This window comes from Megascapheus bottae, chromosome 36, assembly GCF_031878675.1.
Source record: "Megascapheus bottae isolate mThoBot1 chromosome 36, mThoBot2.hap1, whole genome shotgun sequence".
In the NCBI taxonomy this organism is placed as follows: domain Eukaryota; kingdom Metazoa; phylum Chordata; class Mammalia; order Rodentia; family Geomyidae; genus Megascapheus; species Megascapheus bottae.
This window is the reverse complement of record NC_143544.1, coordinates 2,620,577-2,643,744: the sequence shown is the minus strand read 5'-3', so window position 1 is coordinate 2,643,744 and position 23,168 is coordinate 2,620,577. Positions and strand designations below refer to the sequence as shown.

The 23,168-nt window shown below is 45.1% G+C and overlaps 1 protein-coding gene across 1 annotated transcript in view; it reads right to left on the bottom strand.

Moving 5' to 3' along the window:
• Positions 1-23,168, bottom strand: part of Grin2a (glutamate ionotropic receptor NMDA type subunit 2A) — a 254,883-nt gene that overhangs the window by 17,433 nt on the left and 214,282 nt on the right. The window contains exon 10 of the mRNA XM_090324808.1: positions 15,853-16,040. Within this exon, the coding sequence (XP_090180934.1) occupies positions 15,853-16,040 (188 nt within the window). The remainder of the gene's footprint in view (positions 1-15,852; positions 16,041-23,168) is intronic.

Below are 23,168 nucleotides of genomic sequence, written 5' to 3'. Positions count from 1 at the left end.
AGACACCCCAGGTATGGCAGATGTTTCTGGAATCCACTTGGCCAACTGGCCTCACCCAGACAGAGACCGTTTAGCTGATACCACCTAAAAGGCATATATGTTTGGTGCATAAATGAATTTGTAGGAACTCTTTTTTTTTTGCCAATCCTGGGCCCTTAACTCAGGGGCCTGAGCACTGTCCTTGGGTTTTCTCAAGGCTAGAGCTGTACCATTTGAGCCACAGCACCATTTCTGGCTTTTTTTCTATGTATGTGGTACCAAGGAATTGAACCCCGGTCTTCGTGCATGCTAGGCAAACACTCTACCACTAGGCCAAACTCCTGGGCCTGCAGAAACTTTTTTTTTTTTTGACACTGCACACTTTCTATCAGTTGTCCTCTAAAACCTATGACTCATCCTGTCAAGGTGTGAGGACTTTTTAATATTCACACAGGGGTCCCAGTGTTTTAAAAGATTATAGATGTTCGAGGAGGGAAAGATAGCAATAATCCATAGCCCGTGCCAAGAAATATCTCCTTTCCCCCAGCAGAAAATGACCTCACTGCTTTTCATTCCTTTCTTATTGAAGTGTTGACAAAAAACAAACAAACCTCATGAGCCTATAAAATCCATGAGCAAAATGGATCACATCTTTGGACAATTTGGCACTGGAGAGGAGAGGAGACTAAAGGAGAGGAGAAAAGAGGGGAAGGGAGGAGGGGAGAGGGGAGGGGAGAAGGAGGGAAGGAGAGGAAAGGGGAAGGAGAGAAGAGGAGGGAACAGACAGAGACAGAAGGAGAGCAATTGATTCTTTGAGCCATTCATAACTAAAGCAGAAGGAAGACTACGCTGTTTTTCTATGGTGCGTGCTGGGAGTGGTGTGAATAAAGGAGTCGCTGCTTGAGAAGTTAAGTGACTTAGACAAGCTCTTGGCTCCTGCTGATGGAGGCTCTGCCTTTCATTCTGCATCGGAAGCATCAGATGGGGTGAGACCCCGGCAGAAGATGAGTGGTAGAACTGGGGGATAAAGAAATCACTGGATTCCGGCTGGAGGAATGGCTCAGGTGGTAGAGTGCTTACAGGGCAGACATGAGGCCTTGAGCCATGCCCCAGGATGAGAGAGAGGGGGGGGGGTGATTCCTAGGCTCTGACTCCAGCTCCATCCTCTGGCCCCATCCTCTTAAATGGCTATCTAAGGTCAAGCCAATATCGAAGCTGTAAAGGAATCTGGACCTCTACTGACTGATCATAGCACCATGCTCTACCACACTGGCTTTACCTGTCTTCTCTAGGTAGAAAGGGGACAGCTGCAGGGTACAGCTTTATATTCCCACCAGCATCTTGAAATTAGTTGGAGTTTGGGTACTAATGCTAGGTACCTCTGTTATCCATCAACTTCACCTCTAGGTAAGTTTCCAAGCAAGTAAGTGCTTAGGTCAACAACAATAACAAATAAGTACAAGAATTTTCAACGTAAATGAAAAGCTGGGTGTGGCAGTGCATATCTAGAATACCAGCTTCTGGGGAAGCCGAGCTAGGACAATCATGGGTTTGAGGTCAGCAATCAAAGGCACTGAGACCCTAGCTCCAAAACAAATCAGGAAGTGGCACTGTGGCTCAAGTGGTGGAACAGTAGCCTTAAGCTGAACAGCTCAGGGGCAGCATCCAGGCTGAGAGTTCAAGCCCTACAACCAATGAAAAGAATACATTTTGGGGGCCAGGAGTATAACCTAGTGGTGGAGTGCCTGCCTAGCATGCAAGAAGCCCTGGGTTCCATTCCTAGGTACCACATACACAGAAAAAGCCAGAACTGGTGCTGTGGCTCATGTGGCAGAGCTCTAGCCTTGGGAGAGTCCAAGGACAGTGCCCAGGCCCTAAGTTCAAGCCCCAAGACTGGCAAAAAAAAAAAAGTTCCCGTAGTGGCGAGATGAATAAGTGCAGATAGCATGTTTGCACAATGGTATATCACACAGCAATGAAAAGTGCAGCATGCAGTAATACATAGGAATGTCAAAAAGGACACAGCTAAATATACTTTATGATTCCACTGTTTGTTTGATGAGCAAGAGAAGGAGAGCCATTGTACAGACATGGTGTTGGATGACAATGGAAGTAACTTTGGAGAGGAATATTGGCTGACCAGAAACCCGGGAGCAGGGCATCTGGGGTCATATTCTGCATATTAATGCTAGAGGTAGTTACCAGGGTATACAAAATTAACATGGCCCTGGTGTGTGTGATATAATGAATGCACGTCGAAGCTCACCGAAGACAGAAAAGGAAGAAAGAGTCAGTGCCTGTCTCAGCAGAGCGCAAGGTATCCTTTTTTGGGGGAGCTAAGAGGGGATAATAAAGTAGAAGGAAAGAGACTTTCCAAGAGAGGATAAAAACACGTTTTTTTATTCTCTTTTGAAAATGCGAGATGTCTTTACAAAGAGAGAAAAAGCCTTCAAGGATAAAGAGGTATGAGCTCTGTTTGCTTAAACCCTCCAATATTGTTGGAATTATTTCAAAAGGGTTTGCTTTACTTTTATCATTTAAAACCAGAGGTCAGAAACCTTTTCCCTTGCAAAGTGCCAATTAGTAAATGGGCTCGGCTCTGTGACGGTGTGGTTTCTGTCACCAGTGCTCTGTCTTGGTGGCACAAAGGCAGCTGTTCTTGGCACAGAGCGTGTGACCACGCATCTGGCTCTCACAAAACAGAGCCCCGCAAAGAAAGGACTGGCGGAGTGGCCGTCATCTGAAGGAATTTGGTGATAAAAGAAATGAAATATCATGATATTTAAATATATATATATACATATATATATGGATGAAAATAAATCTCGATGTAAGGAGATCTTTAATTGTTTTCATCTGTACTTGAGTATTTCTAATTTGATTGACAATAATTCTCTCTTAGTGACAAAGTGGGCACTGGTGGCTGGTGCTGGAGGCTGAGATCTAGAGGACAATCATTTGAAGCCAGACAGAAAAGTCCTCTAGACTTTATCTCCAATTAACTAGCAAAAACAAAAAGGCCTGGCTGGAGGAGTGAGTCAAGTGGTAGAGCATCACCCTATGAAGCGTATGAGACCCTGCGTTCAAAGCCCATACAAGCAAAAAAGAAGTATGGATTCGCCAAGGTCACAAAGCTAGTAAAGATTCGTTCTTATGCATGCTTGAATCCCATTCCTTGCTGTCAACTCCCACTGTGTGCTGCTGTACGGATCACTTTTAAAGCATGAACTATTGCAAACATAGTTTTAATAAGCTATTAACATATATCAAATGTGCATTAGAATTTAGGGAGATAAGTAGATAGATATATAAATGGATCAATGGATGACATATAGACATGGATGGATGGATACATGGATGGATACATAGATTGGTAAATATATATATATATGTGTGTGTGTGTATATAAGTGGGATCGATAGATATACATAAGATCAAAAATAGATAAAAAGACAATGGATAGACATGGTACATGGATGGATGGGTGGATGGATGGGTGGATGGATGGATACACAGACACTAAGTAGACTGAATGGGCAACTCACATTTTCCATTTTCACCATTATTGGAAGGAACCCAAGCTAAGGCCACCCTGAAAGCAAAGTGTATATTCTCCAACAGCGGGGAAAAATGTTATGCTCAATGCTACTAGATTTTTGTGAAAAGTATTACATTGGTTCCTTATTCAAAGTAGTGTTTTAGGTGGGAACAAACCTTCTGGCTATTAATATGGCACTGTATGAAGACTCTTAGAGGAGCTTATAACCATTAATCCTTCAAATATTATAGCTAAGAGTATGTTGCAAATAGCTTGTTCCAGGAGCATGGTATCCTTACATTATTATACTAACAAAACAACCAAAGGTTTAAGCTTAGAAGAGTAATATAATGGGTTCTGGCTTACCTATGCTACAATATTTTGTACAAAAATTGAAATGATTGGAAGCAATAATAATACAGCAACCTACCTGAAAAGAGAAAGCCGTAGAAATATATATAAATTATATATATATGTAAATATGTAACCAATAATTATTTAAAGCAATGCGTCTTCAAGTTGCAGGGATCCAGAGGCAACTATCAATCAGAAACAATTATGTTTGGGTAGTAGGTTGTGTTGACTGCTTACATATTTATTATGCTGCCTTTCTAAATGAAAGGGCTTGAACAATATGAGTGAGTTGGATTTGGGGACCACTGTTTATCCATCTCGTAAATCTTGTGTAAGGCTGAAACATCGCTGTTTGACTTAGCAGCAAGCCATTCATTATGTCTTATTTCCCCTTTGATGGTTCTCTTGACATTTGACTTTCCCTGGTTTAAGCCACTTGCTGTTCCTCGGGCTCAGGTTTGGCCCTGCTGACCCTTGTTCAGGTTCTGCTGTCTGACAGATGGATAATAAACACTGTGGCTTTCCATCACCACGGGCCTTCTGGGAAATTCTCTGGGAACTTAAACGCAGATAAAAAAATATACTCTCAGAGCTTTTACACAGAGAGACAGTCAATGGCTCTTCAGGATATTTATGGGTTTTATCTGTTTCTTAAGTAAGTACGATTCCCTTATTATTCCAAATATGTCTCGAGTTAAAATTAGGAGGCAGATAAACAAGCCTAATTTTTATGGTACCATCTGGTCACAGGCCAATGAAGAAGCAGTTAAACCCTTTATTGCTAATCTATGCTTAGAACGGACACAGTTCTTCTCTGAAAACATGGCCTTTCTGAATATAGAGCTGGCCTTGGACATTGTTTTTAGGTCATGGGAAGGTCAAAATGACTTAGTCGCATCACACACTGCTGCTTTTGTGTATCAACCAGACCTGTCTGAAAACAAAGCCATCCATGCAAACCAGGAGCAATGCCAAACTGGATATGGAAAAACCAGACTTGGTCACCCTCATTAGCCACACTGCTAATGAGGACACAGCTACGTGTGTAGGGGGTGGTGGGGAGGGAGAGAAAGAGGTGGAGGAGATGTCATGGTGCCCACATCTGGTTCTAGATCCAATTTAATCAATTGAAGCCGGGTTCTGTCTTGGCTTGAAATGTGCAGCCTCTTTTATTTTTGTTTAACACTGTTATTAGACTCAACAAATGAAAGCGGGATCTTTGGAAGTCAGAGAGAATTTCATGTCTATTTCGATCCTCTCTGGATAAAGACGCTTTGCATCAAAGTGTACTTCTTCTATTCATACCGTTTCCTCGTTCTACTGTGTTCCTCCTATCTCCAGTTGCTGGATGGGTAAATATGCTCAGAGTGAGTGGGATTCCTCACTCACCAGGGTCTCTGGGTAAACTGAGGGAGGAGAGGATGAATACAACACAGAGCAGGCAAACAGATTGCACCACGGGGAGAGGGGCGGTGTCTGTGGTTATGAACCTATGAATCCAGCGCTGGCCAGTCAGATGTCTCTCAATGCCAAGTCCTGCTATTCTAATGAGTGGTTTTGAAATCTTATTGTATGGTAGAATTACCCAGAGAGAAGGCAAAAAACAAAACAAAAGAAACTTCCTAAGGCTAGAGAATTAGGCATCTGTATTTTCAACAGTCTTCCCCAGGCATTCCATCACACACACACACACACACACACACACACACACACACACACACACACACACACACTCACACACACACACACAATGTTCAAAGCATCTTTGTAAGTAAGAACAAAGCTGGAGTAAATTCTGACTTTTGAACATGCCCTTAATTTGTTCTGTCTTGAATAACTACAAAGGAGAATGAATGAATGAATGAATGAATGAATGAGTGAATAAATCGAAGGGTTTTGTTGATGGTGCCCAGTCCTTGCTAATGTGATTAGAGAGTCTGTGATTTACCGAGTAGCCTCTGAAGTCTCCATTTGATTAAAACATGTTTAGCAAATAACAATAACTTTCTGAAATGCTGGGGATTGTGCAGCTCTGAGGAGCTCCGTGGGGAGCAAATGATTCCAACAACCAAGCAGGTTGTTTATGGACCCGAGAGCCAGCTCTGCATGCCTGCATCTGGGCCCCACATCCCACATCTCTTCATTACAGTCTGGCCTTGTTTAGTTGCTTCTCATCTCTTCTAGCTTCTGGGCCTTGGGTTTTCCCCAAGCCACCTGGGTTGAATGATCGCAAACTTCAAGCCATGTTTATTCTCATGGTGCTGGAGCCTGTAGCACGGATGGCTCTCCTTGGTGGTGGTGAAACAAACACAGGGCATTTTCCCTCTCACCTTCAGTCTCTATGGCCAATGTTGATCCATTGTATAAGGGAAACACTAAGTCTGATGTCTGACGGATCGGTTTTTGTAAATCACAGCTTGGCTCTTGCCATATGATGAGATGTTTGTGAGGTCTATACAGCGCAGGGAGATGCAATAGTGCACAATGGCTCAGGCAGAGATCCCGGGTTATGTACCAGAGGCTCGAAACCTGCCCTTTCCCCAAGCCTACTCCATCCCTGCGCCTTTGTCATCCCTTTAAATGGGCTAGGCAGGCTTTGAATTGCTGTAAGATACCGCGAGTCAGCTGAGGACACAGGAAGAAGTGTCTGGGAAGCCATAGGGATGTAATTGACATCTCCTGGGCAGGAGCAAATGGACCTGGGGTCTTCACCTTGAGTGGAAGGCGACTCTGAGTTGCCTTAATCTTTATCTGTAATACAGTGGATCACTCTGAACAAATCCACTAGCCCTATAAATGCCCAGGCTAAAACTTTCTCTCTCTCTCTCTCTCTCTCTCTCTCTCTCTCTCTCTCTCTCTCTCTCTCTCTCTCTCTCTCTCTCTCTCCCATCTCTTTCCTCACATACCCTTCCTTTTCATTTCTTTCTCTCTCTCTTTCTCGATGCGCTTCCTTTTTTCCTTCTTTGTCCTCTATAATTGTCTCCTTGCTTTCTTCTTTTAGTTGTTTTTCCCTCTCTCCTTTTCCTCTACTCCTCCTGTCTGTCCCCCCATTCTTCTTTTTCTTATCTTTACCTCCTCCCTTCCCTTTGGAGAACTGGTTGACCTGCAGTTTCCAGTCTGCTCTTCCCTTAGCATTTTCCAGACAATCCAAACCAGGCTTCACCCAACTTTTCTGTAAACATCCAGAGAATAAACAACGTGTGGTTTTGCAGGGCACACTGCTTCTGTTACTGCAGTTGTGTGAAGACAACTATAGATAATACCTGAAGGAATGGATGTATCTGCATTCAATGAAACTTTTTTTTTAAAGGAAGCATTGGCTCAACTTGGCCATTGGTATTTCCTAATCCTAAGAAAAATGTTTTCTCTTATTTACTCCTTTGATCACAGCTCACCAGAATAAACCACATATTTCAGCATTAGACCCTACAGGTACACTTGACTGTCACTGTTTCCCAGGATGTTGATTAGAGAGGGTGAATCCTACACCTCAGAACCCCAGCCTTCACTTTGTGGGAGTGGAAGGGCCATGAATTCTACTGAAAGTGGGGGGACCTGGAAACAAGTCTCCATTGATAGGCTTGTATCCTGCAGAGAAATTATGAGGGGAGCCTTCAAGTATTTAAAGTGTTTAAACCTTCAGGAACAGCGGGAATGCGTCACATGGAGGAGTGTTTGGCAGAAGGTCTGGCTAAAGTGAAATGAGACTGCCGGCATGCCTCTCTGTGATCAGGACTGCCGGGTCTTATATTCATGCTAATGGTATTAATGGCGTCGCAGAGAACAGAACTACACGGCAGTGACATAGGACGGAAATGGATGCTGGAGTAGTACAGCTTATTCAGGGTTCCTCAGTGCAGGGCCCAGGGGTGGGAGTTTGGGGGCATGTTTGCGTGGAATCCAAAGGAAATGATCTGCACAGGACCGGTTTATGAAACAATGAAGATGGAAATAAAAATAAGACATAAGCCACTGCATGTGAACACTTCAGGACATCTTGGGTCCTTCCTATTGTCCCTTCGTGAGACCTGGTCCGAGACAAGCCAGACAAGTGCTCTGGGTCCAGGTGTCTGTCTTGCCTCTATTGTGCAGGGTGGAGGAGGGAGAGAGCACTTTTCACTGGCATGTTTCAATGTCTTCCTGCTCTTTGCTCCTGCTATAGAATAGAAATTTAACTTGAGTTTATTTTCCTTGCATCTGTCTAACAGAACACAGTTGGTCTGGAGGGGTGGGCAGGAAATCTGGGTTTTAGCCTCACCATTGCCACTCTTGTCAGGTCACATTCCACTCCTGGGGTTTAGATTCCCTGTTACAAGACTTGATGGCCATATGTGGGCCATTCTGATTCTAAAACAAGAAATCCACCATTTTGCTGATTAAAGCCATCCCAGAAGAATGTGTTGAAAAGATTCAGTAAGTCAGGGATGTTTGACTATTACTGTACATAGAAGTAGACAATGGAGGCATCTGCTTGCATCTCTCTTTCTGCAGTCGTCATCCTTGAAAAAAAAACCCACATCTACATCAGAGAAAACACTCAAGAGATGAGCTAAGCCCTTATGAGAGTCATCCAGTACTGTTGATCACACATCTGTGTATTTATTCATGGGCGACTTTAACTTCAGTGCTTGCTGTAAGCTGAGCTGAGCTTGGAGTTTTGAGGGAAGAGAAGGACAACAAGAGAGGGTGTGAATAATATTATCCCCCATGGACTTAGCATGCAATGCACTTTGGCGAACGAGGAGACATGGAGAAGCCAAAAAATAGCAGGCATTGAATACGAAGTATGAGGCTAGATTTTTTTGAAATCATTCTGCCTTTTTTTTTTTGGTACTGACCCTAGGGCTTGAACTAAGGGACTTAGACTATCCCCGAGCTTTTCTTAAAATTTATTTTATTTTGTTTTTTTTTGTCAGTCCTGGGTCTTGAACTTAGGGCCTGAGCACTGTCCTTGTATTTTCTCAAGGCTAGAACTCTACCACTTGAGCCACAGCACCATTTCTGGCTTTTTTCTATGTACGTGCTACCGCGGAATCAAACACGGGGTCTTTGTGCATGCTAGGCATGCACTCTACCACTAGGCCAAACTCTGGGTCCTATCCCAAGTGATCTACTTTCAGATTTTTGGCGCTGGACTCTCCTGCCCAGGGTGACTTCAAACCATGATCCTCAGATCTCAACCTCTTGAGCAACTAGGATTATAGGCATGAGCCCGCAGTGCCTAGCTCAATCTACTTTTTAAATGCAGATTTTTGTGCTATGAATTTTCTTCTTAGAACTGCTTTTGCTATATCCCACAGGTTTTACTATGTGGTGTTTCTGTTTTCCTTTCTCTCAAGGATTTTCTAATCTCCCTTTACCGATTTCATCCTTGGTCTTCTGATGGAGCTAGTTCCTTGGTGTTTGTTTTCACATTTAAACTTTAGGCAATTCTGGCTTAAAGATGAAGAAACTAGAACTCTGGGAAGTTAATCTGCCTATGGCCCCATTACCAGGAAACTGTAGACAGTCTTAATCCTATCCTTGTGTTCAGTGGCATTACTAAATGCACAAGGATGGACAAGAGATCTCACAGTTTGGAGAGGAAGAGTGCCAGCTCCCAGAGAGTCTTCATGAAAGAGCTGAAGAATGGGTCAGACTCCACACCCTGTCACATTAGTCTGAGCCAGCCTTCGAAAGCCTTCTCTGTTTGGTTTTCACAGTGGAGGTCCATACGGCGATCACAATCTGGGTGAAGGGGTGTCGCATAACTCTCCCAAGACCCACACATTGGCCTCAAAAGGACAGAGGCAGTGATGAGGATTTCAGTGACTCATGCGGGGGTCCACCATAACCCATGAAAATCTTGATCAGCCACACAAAGAACACATGCAATCACACAAACCCTCTACTCCAGCCAGGTGCAGGGAGCCCTTGTTCTTCACATGCCATCCTGCATTCCTTCAGCAGAAGAGCAGTCAAGAAGGAAGCCATGAGCCCCATGACTGGAATCCTCTCTGGGGCTGGGTGTGGCCTCCAGTTCCCTTCTGTCTAGCACTCCTCCACTGCACTACCCGTGCTTCGTGTTTTCTCAGCACTCTAAAGCCAGCTGCAGCAAGGTTCCTTATTAACATAGAGCAAGGTGGTAGTCTCCTCTGATTGATTAACAATACAGATGAGGCTTTCAAATGATTGTGGGCCAAGAGACAGAAGAAATCCAGTAAAGGATGTATATGGAATCCTTCCACTATTCCATATATGATACCCATCATTATTTATTCAAGTATAACTCATGTTAAAACTCATGTTAAACTGGGAGATTCTTGGGAAAACTCAAGATGGATAGGCCACCCTATTAATAACATGAATAATAATTGTCAATTAACACTGATAATATTAAGAAAATGTACTAATAATAGTAATCTAATATGAGACAGCTGCGCTGTCTTTCAGTATTTCATATATATTCATTACATATCTAACTATGATGTATGTACAATGTAATATAGCCACAAATAATTTATAGCTCTGATAATATAGGGATGTAAGAATGAATGTTTCATTTGTTCAATGAGTAGACACCAGGGACAAGCAACACATTTCTGAGTGTAACATTAAATCCACAACTATGAAAACTGAAAAAGAAAAGAAAAAGCACAAAATAAAGGAGAGGAAGATGGAATGTTTCCCCATGCTAAAATATACTACCTAGAGCTAAGGCAACCTGCTTCCCTGTGACCAGAGAGGTTTAATAAAAGCATGATGGAGATTAGAGTGTGATGAGCCTGGTTTGATTTTTATATCCATAACTATCTATACAATGCACTGCCATACACTGTCAGCACTGCCTGAGAGCCTATGAAGAACACAGGCGCTAAAGCTAGGCTTGGTGGCACATGCCTGCAATATCAGCAACTCCAGTATGGAGACTGGAAGACAGCAAGTTCAAAGCCAGCCTGGTCAAAGTTAGTAAGATCTTGTCTCAAAAGATCTTGCAGGGTCAAGGCTCAACATGAGGTGGTGAGGGTGAGGAAAAGGGGAGGCGGTAAGGAGTCAGGAGAGCAAGGATGGATGTTAGGGTCCCTCAGAGCTGCAGGGTGACTCATTCAACCCAAACAAGCCTCTGTTTCCAACTTTGGCAAATCGGAGGTAAGAAGATTGACTCAGGAACGTCGTATGAAAACCTCTGAGGAGGCCACAGGTGATGTAACTTGGCTAGCTCGATGCTGGACCTCAGAAGAGGAGTTTAGCAAACAATTTGATTCCATCTCCTCAGTCTCATCCCCTCCCCCCCAAATAATACAACTCCACAGTCTTACTCCCGTTGCTGTCTCTTGGCTGGGCTCTGGACAACAGGAAGACCTCTATGAGTTTCTTTCTGCCTCTTTCTTTTACTAGGATTCTCCCAGAATTCTAATAAAAGCCACAGCTCCACAAGCTAGCTAGGGCCTAGACCATCCCGTTCAAACTCTACCTCACAGCCAAAAATGTCGGTCCTCATTGGCCCCGTCTGTGTTCTCATCTTCAGGTGCCAGGGAGGCATCAGGGACTCGACAGAGTGTGACTGGTGGTGATGCTTGTGGTCTGTCACTGTGGCTTCCATGAACTCTGGCCCATTGCATTCTTTCTCTAAATCTCACTATACATTTTTTTTTTGTGGGTCATGGGGCTTGAACTTGGCTGGGTGAGCTCTTCAGCTCAAGGCTATTGCCCTACCCCTAGGCCTGGGTGTTGTTCCTGAGCTCCTCAGCCCCAGGCTACTGCCCTACCTTTGAGCCAAGTCTCCCTTTCCATTTTCTAGAGGTTAATTGGAGCTAAGAGTCTCAGGTCCTTTTATGCCCGGGCTGGCTTTGAATCCTGATCCTCAGATCGCAGCCTCCTGAGTAGCTAGAATTATAGGTGTGAGCCATCTCGCCTGGCTTCACTACACGTTTTTAAGTGACTTATTCTGAACATTCACTTCCCACTTTAAAAACATCATGGTGTTTGATGATTCTCTTTCCTACCCGCTATCTCTTAGTGTTGATTAGTAACCCTCCTTCCAAAAGGAAAGCCTGGCAGGCTTCATGCAAGAAGTTCCCCAGTCAGCAAACACTCCAGTGAAAGGTTATATTTACACAGCTCATTAGAAAAAAATTTTTTAACACTTTTGACACTCATTAGACTCTTAATCGTCCACTGAAGCTACTCTATAACAAGAGATAAACACTCCATTCGAAAGGATGAATAATAATTAGGTACTGCTTGGCTCTGTGCTCTTTACAGGTCTAATTTTAGAGCATAATTAATCCTGCTGAAGCTGCATAAGATAAGTGAAATATTTATGCAGCTGTGTTAATTCATGTATTTACTCCTAGAGAGACATTCAGAATTGGACACGGCTTTCCGGGAAGATTATCTTAAGACGCCCCCTGGAGCAACGTCATGTTCTCAACCATGTCTCTGCTTCCAGATGGCCTCAAAAAAACAGAGGCAAGAAGACACATTCCCCGGCCCTAACAGCAGAACCAGGAGAGCAAGGAGCCAGCACGGAAAATGTCCACGAGAACCTAGCGCTCTGTAAGTAAGCACCCATGACACGGGGCGAAGAACAGGGCTTCCATTCTGCACTACAAGTGCTGCTTTCCATGAGACAAGTCCATTATATTCTCGCCAGGATAACACCACATTCACTGCTGTGTGGAAGAGCTGAGCCTGGACAAGGATGTCAAGGAGAGGAGGAGGGTGGAGGAGAGGAGAAAGGGGGGGATGGGAGAGACGGTCGTTAGTGTGGTGATGATGGAAATGATCATGATAGTGATGACAAGGGCCATGGAGCTAGAGATTGTGATGATGCTGGTGATGGTGACGGTAATGGTGATGATGACGGTTGTGATGGTGGTGATGATGGTGATGGTGATGGTAGTGGTGATGATGGTGGGTAATCCATGATGGAGGTGACAGGCTATTCATGGAACCATTTCAACACTGCAAGCTCCATGCTATGCTAAGCTCTTGGCATGCCGCCTCCCGCTCAATCTCCCAGGCCTATCGAGTCATTTTGCCCACACCCATTTGCAAATGAGTAAACTAAAGGTAAGGAAGATCATCCCTTCCATAGGAGGATTTGTGGAAGGGAAATTGTCAGATTTGGCTCAGATCCACACTAAATTACTCCTTCCTAAAAGGCTAACAAATCTCAAGGGTCTAATTAACCATCTCTAGAGACATCTTAGAAAAAAAACATAAACAAAACAGAACGTTCACCTAATCTGACCCGCTTCCAAAACAAGGTCCCCAAAGGAGAAACATTTCTGGTGAAGCAGACAGGCAAGCCCCAGCCTCAGCGCCTCCATAGAACGGGAACGAGCTTTGTTAATTCTACAAAGCTGGTCAGAGGAGTAAATTAAAGACTACATGTGGCTGCGTGGTGCTGGCTCTCCCCTCTCCCCTTAATACGTCAGCTGTTTCATAATGAACACTGGGGAGAGACAGCTCTGGTGGACGGGGCTAGAGTAGAACCCAGATCATCTGACAGATACTCACCACATTTAAAAGCTTCCCGTCAAGTAAAACACATCCTGCCATGAGGCATCCACGCACCCATGTATTTATCCACTCCATCCTTCGCCACTCTCCTTCGCGTCTAAACCACGACTCCTATTTGTTGTACAGTTCACCCCCACTGAGGAATGATTGATCCCACATCTTCAGTGCCTTTCCTCTGCCCATACTTCTTGTCTTAAAACTCCTGATTTCCGTCCAGGCTCAGCCTTGGTCTTGACTGTAGGACTTGCTCCAGACAGGAGGATGTCAGCAGACAGACACGTCAGAGCCTTGGCGTGTACATGTGAAGTCTGGTGTTCTTTTCTACTTCCGTAGGCCAGGAGAGACCTCCCCCACGTAACTAGTGCCCGCCAGCCTTATCAGAACGACGGGGAGGAGGTGGTACAGTCGACCCAACAAACCTATGCCAGCCTGAGCAGAGCTTCTCCCCTGCCCCTGCCCTCACAAGAGCACATGGCAGGCACATTGCCATGTCTCCACAGCGGCTGCTGGCCAATGCGGCCACAAACCACCACTGCCTGGCAGAGAACCTGACCAGTGATCTGACGACCGTACAAATGCCCAAGAGGGAATTCCAAAAATCAGATAGATAGTCGGATTTGAGAGTTCCACATAAAACACATTCAGTGTGTCTGACGGCACTCTGTGGGAATTGGGGTGGGGGTGGGGTTGATTCTAGGAATCAAGAGAGGAGAAAAAGCATCAAGAAAACCACACACTCAAGTTCACACCATTTTTTTTTTGCCAGTCCTGGGCTTGAGCTCAGGGCCTGGTCCCTGTCCTTGGACTTTCTCAAGGCTAGAGCTCCACCACTTGAGCCTCAGCACCACTTCTGGCTTTGTTCTATGTATGTGGTACCGAGGAATCGAACCCGGGTCTTGGTGCATGCTAGGCAAGCACTCTACCACTAGGCCAAACTCCCAGCCCAGTTCACACCAATTCTATGCTCTAACCTTGGCCTACTTCAGGATCCCATTTAACTGTGGTGATTGGTTTTCCTGACTCAATTCGAGACAAGCAGCACAGCCGCGCTGGGGATTGAACTCGGGGTTTTGTGCTTGTGCCCTGTCACTTCAGCCATGCCTCTGTCATTCACTCTTTCTTGACTGTGGCTTCTTCCCTATTTCTGCAAATTCCTCTTGCTATTCTGTTCTCTGTCGACTTTCCTTTTCTTTTCCTGCCTCACAGGGCAGGACTTGAAAAGTCCAGAAGGAAATGCCTGTTGGGCTGCCATGTACATGGAAACCGCATGGTAGATAGTGAGGGGGAGAAGCGGGGAAGGAGCTATAGTGTTTCTGCCCACTTTCCCTTTGCTAGAGATGGCCTCTCATTCCTTCACGGGCGAGGCAACAGGGGTTGCCATGTTTCGTATACGGCTCTACCTCTTGGTGGCTCACAAGAGTCTGATCCAAAAATGTAACAAGCAATTTGAAATTCTGACCTGAGAGAATGGAGGGAGGGACTTCAATGGCACTGTGTTCACATCATGTCCCCCAGAAGCACGTCACCGGAAGGCTTGGTCGCCAAGGAAGCAGGGTGTGAAAGCGGGGCCCTTGGGAGATGATTGTCTCGTGGGGTTCTGACCACAGAAATCTGCTTAAAGGTTGGTAACTCAGTGGGCTATGGGAAGAGGACTTCATGAGGCCAGGCCTCACTCTACTGGAGGAGGTGGCCCTGAACAGGGGTATGCCAGCCCCAGCCCCTTCTCTCTATCTCTTTTCTTCTATAAGTTGAGTAGCTTTCTCCTCTGACACCTACTTCTTCCACAGGCCTAAAACCAACCAGGCCAGGGGACCGTGAGCTGAGACCTCTGAAAGCCGGAGCTTGTAAGATGGCCATCTCAGGTGGATTATCGTGACAGTGGAAAACTAACACAGAGACCCTGGTTACATAAAGCTCCACAGGGAGCATGCTCTGTCAGCACTCCTAGCGTGTGGAGTTTAAGCAGTTCTGTGCTGAGCTACTGGGGCTGCCTGGGTATTACGGGATGTTTGCTAACATTCTCCATCCCTATCTTCTGGTTACTGGATGTAAGTATAAGCAACCTCCTGGTGTGACTGCCCTGAAAACATCTCCAGATGTTGCCAATTGCAGCCCCTAGGTGAAGGGAGGACATACTGTCCTCACTGAGAATCACCTCTGTAGACAGAGGACTCCCGGGGTTCTGATACCAAACACTTCCCCGCTTCCTGCTTCTCTCTACATCTATTTGTTCAACTCTTTCCTAAATCCATGGCAAGAGATTACTCTGTATCCTTAATGTAATTTGCTGCTTTAAATTTAGCTGTCTAGGGTCGGTTTCCATTTTAAGCGAATGCAGGAATTGGATGGCATGTGATAGGCACTTAGAGAGTTTGGCTGAACAAATTTGTTGCATAAAAGTCTGCAAAGCCAATTAGAACACGAAAGGAGAGGTCTCAAGACTGCCCCAGAGGTAGGGGAGCCTGGAGTCTTACCATCCCCCACAAACTGGAGCAGAGCCAGGTCGATCTGCCTCTTCCATGGGGAGCCTTTCTGGAGGGCAATGCCATAGCCTGTGGTGGCAAAGATGTACCCGCTTCCGATGGTTACCAGCTTGCAGCCTTCATCCCTCCCGGCCTTGTAGTTCAACACTGCTGCGTCATAGATGAAAGCGTCCAACTTCCTGCGAGAAGAAGAAACCAGGGAGTCACGGGGGTGGCTGGGGTCCACTTCGGGGCCCCACTTCTCAGACTTGATGCAGCAGCACACTGGCGGAAGACAGTGATTCATGGCTGCTCCATCTCTCCCCCACCCCCCATCATAAAAGGATCTATTTTTAATGAGGAGATAAAAGCCAGAACCTTTTCTCTCCAGCTTACAAGAGGCAGCTAAATAAAGACAGGAAGAATCTGTGGACCCAAGTGGGTAAACAGGCAGATTTGTTGTTTCCTCGGTGTCTGTCTTTAACACTTCCCATCAGTGGGGAACCATGGCCTGGTTAGAAAGGTTTGTAGCAGAGCACAGTAAACCATGGCAAATCACAAAGGAAAGGAGTGGGTGGCACTGAGCCGGAAGAGGGTAGGAAATAAATAGGATTGATTTCCTTTTCTCCTAAATGAAGACAACTACCGACTACTTACCTTATGAAACTGTTGCATGATAATGTCAAAAGCTCGATGCTAAGAGTTATTTAAAACACAATTACAGTTAAAATTCTGTAACCAATAAATGGGATAGAAAATTCTATAGCTCAGGCTAGGAGTTTGGCCTAGTGGTAGTGTGCTTGTGAGCATGTACGAAATCCCAGGTTCGATTTCTTGGTACCACATACTTAGAAAAAAGCTGGAAGTGGTGCTGAGGCTCAAGTGGTAGAGCTCTAGCCTTGAGAAAGTCCAAGGACAGTGCTCAGGCCCTGAGCTCAAGCCCAGGACTGGGGAAAAAAAAGAAGAAAATTCTATAGCTCATAATCCCTCCCTCCTTTTTTCTTTCCCTTCCTTCCTTTCTTTCTTTTTTCTCCCTTGCAGATATGGCTGGTTATGATGAAATCATATTGGAGAAGTATGGCCCTTGAATCTGATATATCAAAGGGACATGTGGGGACACACACACACACACACACACACACACACACACACACGCACGCACACACACACACACACACAGAGTTATGTGAAGAGCAGAGCCATGTCGCTGCAAGTCTGAAATCAGGAAAAGCCAGGAACAGACTCAAAGACAACCTGATTGCTGCCATTACCCTGATCCTGAACCTCCAGCCAAGCTGGGAACTGCGAGATGGTAGATTACAGTGTTTTCAGCCACTCAGTGTGGACTGTTTTTGTTGAACCCCCCCCCAGGCAATCTAACACATAGCGCCAACAGCATCACAGACAATACATAGACAACAAACTCTAGTCTGTCCTAAAATAACATGGTTTATAAAAACAGATTGGACCATGGGCTGTAGTTTGCCAACCCTTTGAACACCTCAGATAGGATTAAACCAAATTGCTTTCTCATTTCACACAGAATAAGGGTATCTCCATCTCAATGAAAAACAGTACTTTTCTGATTCCTTCTTTCCTTCCTTCCTTCCTTCCTTTCTTCCTTCCTTCCTTCCTTCCTTCCTTTTCTTCTTCTTTTTTCCATTGGGGCTTGAACTCTGGGCCTGGGTACTATTCTCTGAGCTTTTGTGCTCAAGGCTAGTGCTCTATCAGGTTGAACCACAGTGCCACTTCCAGTTTTCTAGTGGTTAACTGGAGATAAGGGTCTCAGGGATTTTCATGCCTGAGCTTACTTTGAACCTCGATCCTCAGACCTCAGCCTCCTAAATAGCTGGGATTATAGGTGTGAACGACCAGAGGCTGGTTTGCATTTCTTTTTTTAATTGAAGGATAATCCATACACAATGAAGTGCTGGATTATTTATTTATTTATTTAATATTCAGTCATGTCTTTCAAATCACTGTGGAGCTCTAAACTCTTCCCTCACTGAAAAACCCTGTGTACTTGCATGTACTCAGCATTTCTCAACAGGCAATCTTGGTACAGTCTGGACAGTGGGATGGCTGGCTACTTCCAAGTATCACCTAGAACCGTGTTAGTGAGTATGCACATGGCTTCACAATTTTCAGGTTGTTTGACCAGTCCAAACCCATCAACCTCAAATACAGGAGTGATGCCTCAACTCTAAAATTGGTAGGAAAACTACAACAGATTAGGCAATTGCCTGCCATTCTTACAACCTTATTATCTTCTCCCTCTCCCTCCCTCCATCCCCCCCCTCAGAAGAAAACAAAACATTAAACATAAAACAGCAAAGAAAAATAAATGGGGCTGGAAGAGCATGTAAAAACACTACCGCAGAAGGACTCCCTGTAGGAATGAAACTTGCTGCCATGCTGCCCACTTTCATGTGTTTTGTTTTGTTTTGTTCTGATAGTGGCTCGTGGTGAGGTTTGAAATATTCCTTGTGTCCAATATGTTCAGATCACCCAAGCAAGAAGAAAAGCTGCGTGTGGTCAGTGATGCTGGCGGTCCAGAGTGGACCCGTGAAGGGGGAACAGCCATTCTGCATACCCAGAGATGCTGAAGCTGTAGAGATACGGTTGGAGAGCTAGGGGAGGTGGGGAAGCACTCAGCATGCGTGGTAGAAGAACTGAGGTAGGAGTTTGGTGGATGGTGGGGGCCTTAGGAAAGCTACTTACTTCCCTTTGTGGGTTTCTGGTTCCTCATCTGTGACTGAGGTGGCCCCTGGTCCTGTGGAAATACACTTGTTCAGCTGGGATAGTCTATGATTCTGTCAGCCAGCACTCAGCCTGTGGGACTGCCGATGGAGGAACTGAGAGTGGATGACACATGCCCTCAGGGCCGGAGGTTATGGGTGGCCTCTGTCCTCAGCCGTGGCAAGTTGAGATGCAACGTGAATGGTTGTCACGGACATGGGGGCAACGTTTGGTTGTATGAGGCTGAGCTGCCAGCATCTTGATGAGGAAGAGGAAAGTAAAAGGAATAGAGTTCTGGGCTCCCCTCTGGATCTGACCCTAAAGGCTTATTTTCAATTTGTTTCCAATTGAAAAAAAAATTATCCTGTTGTCAAAAGGGGAAAAAAAAAGTAATAAATTGTGTAGGCGCTAGAAAGTGAATTTCACAAGGCAAGGATTTTGGTCAAGGCATGTCTGAAGCTCTGCTCCCTTTCTCGCTCTGCAAAACAGAGCTGCTGAAGCTGCTCTCAGAGGGCTGCTGGGAATCGAGTGATGTTACATAAGGAACTTGGGTGCAGTGGGCAGCACATAAATGAATGCCCAGAACACGTACACACACTCCAGTCCAATTCAGAGTTCACAGCAAATGTAATACGCCCAGCCCTTTACCTGGGTTACCTCCTTCTATTCATTCTGTGATGGGATGGGCTTGCTCCCTCACTGTCTGCTCTCCAGATTATCTCACGGGGAAACTGAGGCACTGAACATTAAAATGGCTCCCTATCCGGACCCGGCCTCTGAGCATCAAAGCAACATTTGAATTGATATAAGCTAACACTAAATGTCACAAATATAACCTCTGTGACCCAGTTCCAGGCTCCCCAGAACTTGCGGGTGCAGGCATCTCTGTTACTTTTTAGAAAATCATGGTAAGGATGTCGGGAAAGAAGTGGCAGAGATGAGACAGGATAGCCAAGGTTCGAAGATTTTCTTTCCATGCCCGTACCTGGGGGAGATAGTTGGGTATTGACCATGATCACTGTGCTTTGTTGGCCTTGTTTTATCTCAGTTTTGGTGGTGCTGGGAATGGAAGTCAAGAGTTTTAAGCATGCAAGCACCTTTCACTGAGTTTTATCCCCAGTCCCAGCCACAGTTTCTTCTTGGACCCAAAGAGTGGGAAGGAGGCAAAGGCCACGTTTCAATAGAGTCAATTTGGACAGAAAGCATTGAGGATATCTGAGCTGTGACTGCTGGAGACAGAGTGATATATCGGCCTTCAGCTTAGTAATTGGCAATCTTGGGCTCTGTAAAGCGCAGACCAAAGACCAGCACTGAAGGGACTTGTCCTTCAGATCAAAGCTGCCAGGTGAAAGCGGAGGGTCACAGGTGAAGGGGCCCTGTTAATCTCTCTGATGGACGTTTCCTTTCCTTCTTTCTTCAAGAGGAAATCATCTTTTTCATGCTTTCTTCAGCTAAGTGCTTCTCCCACTGGCCAGGGGGGAGGCCTGAGGGTCAAGGCCTGCCTGAGACATGACTCCTACCTGGTGCCTTGAAGCCCACACCACCTGTCTGCCTGCACTCCCTTCAACTCTGTGACAAATAAAACGACACAAACACAGAGGAGGATGGAAGAGAGCGAATGCCCCATGCTCCATGCTGACTGAAAGACACCTCTTCTCTTCCCCCCTCCCCTGCCCTGGCACCCCACAAACACACCAGGGCTGCGGGAATGGCGATGCCTCTCTATCGCCCGTGTCCTTAGGAATGACAGCAATTCAGAAGTTGAAGGAGAAGTGAGATCTCATCTCTTGTAAATTAGCAAAGGAAGTAAGCAGGGTTCTCCTGCTTTTGAACTCGCTAGCTTCATGCTGGATGTTTGACAACTCTGGAGAGATGTTGGGATCTGACCCCATTACATCAGCAGGTCTCCATCTCTCCCAGACTTGAAAGATCACTCCAAGGATCAAGACTGTGGAGGAATCTGATTCCCTACACGTACAGGGAGACAGAGCCCCGGGGTCCAGGCATGGCCCCTTTTCTGAAGGGAGACTTTGTAGTATCCAGCGGCCTGACATTTTCTAATCAAAAGCTTCCGGTTTGAGCTCATCCTCTCCTTACCCGTGTTTTTGGATGCTCTCTGGGGTCTCTGCACATTTAAAGGCTAATTATATAGTTAAGGTTAATTATTCATTCATTAACATTCAAGAAGCCTTTAACAAGACATTGGCTCGTTCCGATGAATTAATGAAACCAGAGTGGGACTGTTTGTATATGTGTGTGTGTGAGTGTGTTTTGGAAGTTTCACCTCAAGTGTTATGAGAGAGAGAGAGAGAAAGAAAGAGAGAAAGAGAGAGAGAGAGAGAGAGAGAGAGAGAGAGAGAGAGAGAGAGAGACAGACAGACAGACAGACAGACAGACAGACAGACAGAGAAGAAACACTTCTTTGATGATAACTGAATGTACTTTTTTAAGGTCACGTCAAAGCCGGCTGGCTAGGGAGAGACGGGGATGGGTGGCACATCTGGGTCCATCTGGGCAGCTGTGAAATGACAGGCGGCACTTCCCAGCACCACAGATGAGGCCTCTGAGCTCCTGTGTCATCATCGCCCATGGGGAAGTGGCCTTATTCTCTGGTGGATGGAGAAAGTTGGAGGAAGTACAGGTGTTTCATAATTGCAGAACCTCTGAGATTCAGAGGACTGTTGGGCAACGCTGAAATCATGGAACAGAGAGGCGGTGCTGGGTCGGTTAGTAATGGAGACTGAGACATGGGCCTATCCAGAAAGCACATCTGACAGGACAACCTCTGACAGTGTTGGCCTAAATCAACTTCGGTGGGCAAACTTCATTCTGCAAACTTTAAGATCAAAATTACATGGCATTGATTCATTTTCATTGAAGCATTTTTTAGAGCGAACTCCATTAAGCTCATTTAATCCCTAGATCAATACCGTGCATAGCATAGTTAAATTGTTTCCAATAGTTTTTTTTTTATTTTTCCTCCAGAAATGATTTTCACTGGAGTTAATTCTCTTCATGTTTATATTTTACAAGGATTTGATTCATTGATCAGCATTTGGGGCACAACAAATTTTTATTAATTTATAATTTCAACTGCTTTTGATTTTTGTTTTGTAGTTATTATTTCCACCAAGTGCAATTCTCCTGGGTCAGCATGGCACAGAGATACAAAATTTACCAAGAAGACTCCAGTCATCTATGGATTTTTATTCAATAACACATTTCACCCTGTGTGCTTTTCGCTGTTTCCAATTTAATTTGGGTTGATTATTTCCATCAGTAATATTCAGGAAAAACTGGGGGTAATAGTTGTTTGCTTTTTTAACTGAGAAAGCTCTGAGTGAATTTGTAAGACAAGGACAGAAAAATGGCAGAGAAGAGGAAAGGATGTTAGAGAAAAAAGAAAAGACAGGTGTAGAAAGAAGCAGATACCAAGGCAAACAGAAAGACGCAGAGATATGGAGAAATCAAGAATAGGAAAGAAAAACAGAGTCCATGAGACTCTTATCTCTAATTCACTACCAGAAATCCAGAAGTGGTGCTGTGGTTCAAAGCACTAGCCTTGAGCCAAAAAGAGTTCAGGGACAATGCCCAGGCCCTAAGTTCAAGCCCCATGACCAATCAGGAGAAAGAGAGGAGGGGGACAGAGAGGGGAGACAATGCTACTGGGTACAAACGAAGAAAAAAGAGAGTTGGAACAAGTCAGTAAGGGAGCTCTGGAGGTATGGCAAATTCTTGAGAAAGACCTAATGAGGAAGGTGATGGAGCAGCAGTGAAAAGGGAAAGAAGCAAGAGCTTCTGTGTGTGCACAGTTACATCTATGTGCTGTTCTTAAAAAACAGGGAAGGGTTCAGCAAGTCATCCTTTTGTTTTTGTGAAGTTTCACTGTGGACCCAGATGGATTGCATGTGAAGACTGGAGAGACCCTGCAGTGTAGTCTCTTTGTGTTTTCAGGTGAGGAAATTCAGGCCCAGAAGTCTCCAGATATCCCCTGGAGACCATTATTCCAGATCTTCCTACAGTCTTCCAAAGTAATGCTCCTCTGCTTGTTGGGGTTGGCAGGGGGATTGGGTTGGCTGCCTGCTTTGGGAAGTGGGGTGCCTGCATTTTACACAACCTGGGTGTTCCCATCTGGCTGCAGGGGAGACAATGTCTCTCATACACCTATGGCTGGACGGAGTAACAGCTGAAATCTGTGATGGTCATTAAGGGATTTCACCAATGCGTCTCTCTTCCCACCATAATGCACGTGGTAGGAAGGTACTGGCTGCTTTCACAGCATTAAATCTCCCGTGTAGTTCATTCGCTGGCGCTGCTTGTGGTTTGAAGGAGATCTAACTGGGCTCCGGCAAGTTGCAAGTGGAGCATTATTTTTATCAAGAATGCTGCTCAGAAAGGTGTTCAGACGCTTCTTATGTGTTTACTATGTACCAGACACTGTGTTCTCCTCTAATCTGCACAACGCACTCCTAAGCAAATGATTATCTCAGTTTTTTTTTTTTTTTGTAAATGGGAAAATTGGAGTCTGAGAAGCAAATTAACTGATTGGAGTGCTTGGTTTGAGACATCAGAAGAAAAGGAATTTCAAC